This window comes from Egretta garzetta, unplaced genomic scaffold (genome assembly GCF_000687185.1).
Source record: "Egretta garzetta isolate BGI_Z169 unplaced genomic scaffold, ASM68718v1 scaffold292, whole genome shotgun sequence".
In the NCBI taxonomy this organism is placed as follows: Eukaryota; Metazoa; Chordata; class Aves; order Pelecaniformes; family Ardeidae; genus Egretta; species Egretta garzetta.
The window spans coordinates 1318995-1325472 of record NW_009258789.1 but is presented as its reverse complement, the minus strand read 5'-3'; the positions used below and the strand labels follow the sequence as shown (position 1 = coordinate 1325472).

Below are 6478 nucleotides of genomic sequence, written 5' to 3'. Positions count from 1 at the left end.
GCCTCCCGGAGTTGGAGGAAGAACGCTTCATCAGTCGGCTCCTCTTGATCTGGCGGCCTGTAGTAGACACCAACCACCAGGTTCCCTTTGTTGCCTCTCTCTCTGATTCTTACCCATAAGGGCGCGCAGGCAAGGCGAGTGTTGAATTACTAGTGTTGAAGTTAGGAAGCTACAGTCTGTTTGTTACACATCTGTCTCTGTGTTGGTCCTATTTTACTGTGAGGATTTGGCACCATTTGTTCTGTAACAGTTGTCTTGGTAATGTTTCTATTTTTATCCCTTATTTGACCAACATACCAGAAGTTCTTACCTTGTTTGTCTTCTCCAGTAGAGTAACTTCTAAGTGCTCTTGGTGATTTTCTTTTTGCTGTGGAGTGTTCAGATAATTTCTGATTCTGCTTTGATCTGGTAGAGAGATTATTTACTCATGTCTGTCTTTCACCCTCTGCAAATAGTCTTAAATGGAAATACGCAGCTGTTTTGCCTTATTCTCATCTCTGTACTTTCTAGGGGCCTGGAAGTTTAGAAAGTGGCTGAATTCACCTATGGCTGCTAAACTTTAATGCTAAAAGTTTGGCAGCACTGTTTTACAAAGCTGTGAGGATTTTTTTTCTTAACAAAATAGTCTGTTCTCTGTCACAAGTACTGTGGGCAGTTGTGTGAGGTGGACAAGTCTGACCTGAAAGAGGGCCTGAAAGCTTCCATTGGGTATCCTTGCATATCTGGTCATCTGACCTGAGACATGCTAGACAGGAGGCAAACTGGTCATTAGTGAATAATATTTCTAATTCTGTTTCCCTCATCCTCCCTATTCCATATATATATATAATTCTTTCATTGCTCTTCCAACCTCATAATTGCTAAGGACCATATAGACTGCCTCTGGAGCGGAAGTCACCCTGAAATTACTTAGAAGGTCTATATCTGCAAATAAAACCACATCATTTCGGAAACTTACTAGTCAAACCTTTTGTATGAAAAAACATCTCCATGAACTTCAGTCCATTCACAAAACAAAGGTCTCTTACCCCTTTTTGAAATAAAAGAATTCTAGTGCCCCATAGGAGTTTTTGTTGACTTGTTTCCATTTGTGTGAGTGAAGGTAGAATATGGTTCATTTGATTCTGTTCTCATGCAGGTAGAAAATGGAGCAATCGAGATTTGATCTGTGTATAACGAAGATCCTTTCCCTATTTGCTTTTCTTAGAGAAACGATTGGCTGTTTTCATGCCAGTATATATAACCACGATGTTTTAATTTCCCTGTGGTTTTTTGCATTGTGGCAACCACAGTGAAGTTTATGGAGCATTGTGCCCCAAAACCTATTTTTAGGAGGACCAATGATAGCTATTTTCAAAGTATTTGGCTTGTTGAAATCCCAGCACTTTGGTGAACATAAATAAAACTAATATTCCATGCTGGATATTTTGGATTGAGGGTAAAAAAATTACACTAAAACTTGCAAGAGGTTTTCTTAAAATCCATTTTAGGTTTCCACAGAATTTGCAAATACAGCACCTTCCAACTTCTTACCAAAGCCTCCAAAGCACGAAGAACCACTAGTTATTCAAACACCAAGCATCCTGGCCAGAACCTCAACAGACTGGTTAAAGACAAATGGATTGAAAGGTAGCACAGAAAGAAAAGCTTAACAAATATTAAATGGGAATTAAAGACAGAGCATGTGTTTTATTTAATTTCTTTGTTCCTTGCTATAGCTAAAAAGTTAAACCTTTATCAAGTTTTGGCTCCTAATGCTTTCTCTCCCGTGGAAGAATTTGTACCTATTCTTAAAAAAACAGTATCATCAACTCTACATGAGGTAAGTGATGGAGACCCTTTTTTTTTTTTTCTATTGCTACATTTTTCTAATTAAAACCAGTACTTTATAAGTTAGTGAAATTCTACAGGCTTTAACTGAAATTTGAGTTGTAGATGCAAATCAGATACTTATGCCATTCTTAAGAAATTTTCAGGAAGGAATTCCATGTTACTGTAGCTTGTATAGGCTTCTGAAAACACAACTATTATTTATCCTTCTAGAAAGCGATGACGCAGTTTGAATGGTATGATGGAACTGTGAAAAATATTCATGTTGATCTGCCAGTATTATACAACTATCAGGTGAGTTGTCTATAGTGATGTGTCCTTGTCAGGGCTAGATTACCATCTTAATTATTCCACATCAATTGTCTTGTTACATAAGTACTGCAGGGATTCATGTGCAGACAGCTGCCCATGTAAGTCTGCAGTGATCTGGTCAGACCTGGGACCCAGGTTCTTGTGGTAGTGAGGAAGGAAGTTAAGTAAGAGAAAGAGTCCATCAGTGCTGCTCATAAATACAGCGGTGTGCATTTTGCTGTCTATGTGTAAGAATGTATTTACATTATTTTACCCACATATGTATGAAACCTTTAGCCTGTACATTGAAAAAATACAATTCAATAGAGTACTTCTTATTGCTTTAACAGAACTGTCTCATTTCATCTTGGTTTAACCATTAAAAAAAAAAAGTTTTGTATTTTCTTTTATCTCTTTGAAAGTCAAACAAGTTTTATGAAGAAGAATGTCTAATTGTTACTGGCTAGACCAAGAAAGACTCAAGGCATAGCAGGAACACTCTAGGAAGTAGTGTAGGAGCAAGCTTGGATGATTGTTGTGTGACTCAAAAGATGTTGTGTGATATGAAAGTATGTGCAAAAGCACATAACATAGCAGCAAACCAGACCCTCTTCCTGTTGTAGCAACCTAGTCCCTCAGATGTGTAGGAAAGAGAGTCAAGACAAGGGATTATTTTGAAATAAAAGTTTGATTTTAAACTATCAAATAATCCAGAAGACTGGTTGAATAAGGGATTATAGAATATACTGTGACATGAGTTTCTTTGGTAGCTGAGCTTCTCTCAACTCCGTGGATGGATGGATGGAGATAGGGAGAATGGTGAATTAAGGGGAATGATGAAAAAACCCACAGTATTCCAGATCAGTGATGTTGATTTCTGCATGCAGGGAAGATGGCAGAAGCATGAAGAAAGCCACAGGGACAAAATTAGGTTGCCTTGGTCAGGGTCTTGCATTTGTCTGTATTCTGTTTGGATAATGTGTACATACACATGAGTTTCTTTCTCCTGTGTAGTTTGGGTGGATCCTAAAGCATCCAGCACCTGCTCTCCTTCTGTTAGAAATCCTGCTGTAATACCTTAAGACCAGTAGTGTAGTACAGTCCATATGGAGAGTCCAGTAGGATTTGGAAGTCTAGTTTATATTCTGAATTCAGTAACTGAACTGTACTTTCAGAGACATCATGTTAGCCTTTTCATTGTGAATCCTTCACCCTTTCCACATCAGAAGTAGCTAGTAGTCTCCACTGTAAAATGATGAGATCCAAATCTAGTAATTTCTTCTTGATTGCCAAATGGTAATCTGGAGATGGTCACATCAGAAGTAACTCACTCTGAAGTTACTCTTTTACCCAGAGTAGCATTTTAGCCTTGACAGTGTTCCTACAACACTCTTGCCATGCATTTAGACAGAATATATTTTTGCTAATGTGAATGTCAAGGACAAATTATTTTGATGTGTTTTCAGCATAACCGACCTTTTTTTAAGAATCAGAAAGCAGAAATCATTTGTGCTTTATAGAAGGTTGTCATACTTCTGCTTTACTCTGAAGTGTCAGTAGAAGCTGGGTATTTGTATTTCATTATTTTAGGATATGCTCAACTGTTCTTTATACTTAATGTGAATTCTAAAAATTTTGTCAGCATAGTGCTGCAAACTACATCCTCCTAAATTGTTCTGTTTATCCCCTTCATCTACAGCTTGTGTGCAGGTTTGGGTTGGGTTTTTTTTTTCCTTCTTCTTCCAAAGTGAGTGTGGTATGAGGAAACTACACTCTTCAGGCTTAGCTGGGTATGTGTGGACAGTGAATGTAGCTTTATGTGCAAGGTGTAATACTGTGGAAGGATTTAAGTCCTGGGAAAAACAAGAGGATTGTGTCATTGTGCAACATGGAATGACAAGCAGAGGCACCCAGTGCTTTCAGACCTAGAGTTCCGCATTCTACACTAGGGACAAGACAAGAATTGTTCTCATCCTGGGGCAAAAAGTAGCAATTACGAAATGGAAGCTTGTAAGCCTTGTTTGCTATTAGTTAGCAGGAAATTAGTGGGAAACTACTTTAATGAAAGGGGTTCAAGAAGGTTGAACCCTGTTATGTAGGCTCAGAAAGCTGGCTAGAGTTCAGGAAAAAAAGTAGGTTTCTCCAGCGATACTGACTGCCCCATTTAGTTTAAGAAATCTGTGTAATGCTTATAAAATGCCTGCTCCGTGCCTTCCAGTCTGTAACAGTGTGTATGAAAGCTATTTCTCGGTCTTTCAGGCCTGTAGGAATCCCAGTCTTTTCTATAGCAAGCGAAGTGAAGTTTGCCTTGGAAGATTGAAAGGATCGGTGAAAATGGTTTAATAAGACTGAAAGTAGAAAAAACATCCAGTTACGTACTCTGGCCCACCCTTGAGACAGAGAGGGAGAAGTTGGTGATAAATATGGCAGACAGAAAGTAGGCCAGCTAACTGTTTCTTTTGTGTGGCATGTGTGGTGATCGAGTGTCGCCTGTGTCACAGTGTAAACTGTGATCGAGTGGCAGGACAAAGTAATAGCTGAGTGGCTCAGTGTCTTGTAACATAAGTGAATTTTTCACTGGGTAACTTTTTACCAAGTAAATGATTTTTAAACTTTGCAGGTGGCATTGACTTTGGTGTCTGTCTAAAGGGAATCTTTAAAAGAGAGCTCACAAATAGTGTTGTAGGAGGTGTCATTCAATAAGAACTGTAAAATCCCTTATAGATAATAGATTTATGTTAAGTATTGATTTCATCATCTCAAGTAAGAGCAGCTTTTTATTCTAAGACGTGTTCATTTGTGTTAAGCACAGCTGCAATTGTGTCAAGCACAACAGGGTGTCCATTCACTTTGAAGAAAAGAGTGGTGTCTAAGACAACGCTCTCTATGTCTTCTTACCTTTCCCTTCTATCTCCCTCGAGCTACATCCCACACTGCTCTCTGCCGCCTTTACATTCAACCTTAAGTTTTTGAACTGGCTGCACAAACTTATTATCCTGCTTTGCATTTGCCTTCCAGACTTTCTTCAAAAGGATAGCAAGGCTGCTACTAGAATTAGCTCTTTTAAGTGTGGAAGAAGTGGAGATACATACATATAGAAGTAATGATAATGACATACACAAGTAATGATAATGAAGGCCACTGGAACTCTTACAGGCAGTAGTGATTCTTGAGGATTTCCTCCCTGGTCAGAATGCAGATGATCAGAGAGTGGGACAAATTTAATGAAATAGAAGCTGCTTGGGGATATTTGCAGCCAGGGTGTGTAATATAGTAGTGTATTCTGTTCTTTATCTTTTCTCTTTTCTGTACCACTCCACTAGCAGTCCTGACAAAAGGCTATGGGAGTGTTTCCAGGCAGGGCAAATATTTCTTTAAAATGGAGAAGGGATGAAAAATCTGTAGAACTCTATAGTCAGACCACAAAGGAGAGTGTAAAGTTTAACTGGCTGATGTGAAAGCAGCTTCTGGCTACTTGATCACTGGTAGATGCCTGTGCTTGTGCTCCAAAAGCATGCTACCTTATAGCTTTTTTTCGGAGTCCGGTGTCCTTCTCTGGCTCTCATACATGTAATGCATACATATGCTTGCAAAGGTCATATTCTATAGTTTGTACAAATTGCCTTAATGTATTCAAATCGGTACTGTGTTAATGAATGATACATGTTTGAAAGTATTGTGTTTATTTTAAATTATGTGTTTTAGAAATTTAAATTTTCTATATTTTATCCACAGAGACTGCTTGCTAAAATGGTAAGAACCTATGAGAAACGAATTGACTGGCTATCTGTTGCTAGCAGAAGAATATGGGGAAGTGTTTGTGAAAGGAGGTATCGTACTCTGATAGTCCTTTTTTTGTGTATCGGTGATGGTTCTTATTTACCAGCCTTTGCTTTGTGTGTAAGTCAGCACCAAGTAATACAGGGCAGAATATAGTCAGATGTAGAGACAACAGTTGCAGATATAACCAGTGTAAGTAATTCGCTTTTGAAAACAGATGCTGATATTCAGCTTTTTAATAATGCAGTGAATTTACTGAATTCAGGGATCATCAGTCAACACAAAACTGCAATTTCCATGAGACAGAATGAGACTCTTAAATCTGAGTTATCTAACAAGCCACGTGTTTCAGACATGTTTTCGATATTCAAGTACAGAGAAGGAAAAGGACCTGGATAGGGTTAAACAGCCCTTATGGCACTACATGTGCCAGTGCCCTGATCATTGCATAGCTTAAGAAAGATAGACTTTTCCATTATTGTTACTAAATTTTTAAAATCTGTCGTGGTTTAACCCGGCTGGCAACTCAGCACCACGCAGCCGCTCGCTCACTCCCCCCCCCCCCCCCCGGGGGGAG

General features: G+C 38.8%; 1 protein-coding gene across 1 annotated transcript in view; it reads left to right on the top strand.

Annotated features, from left to right (window-relative positions):
• Positions 1 to 6478, top strand: part of VWA3A (von Willebrand factor A domain containing 3A) — a 40915-nt gene that overhangs the window by 10822 nt on the left and 23615 nt on the right. Inside the window, 4 exon segments of the mRNA XM_035889225.1 lie at positions 1491 to 1629; positions 1719 to 1822; positions 2044 to 2124; positions 5857 to 5951. Of these exon segments, the coding sequence (XP_035745118.1) occupies positions 1491 to 1629; positions 1719 to 1822; positions 2044 to 2124; positions 5857 to 5951 (419 nt within the window).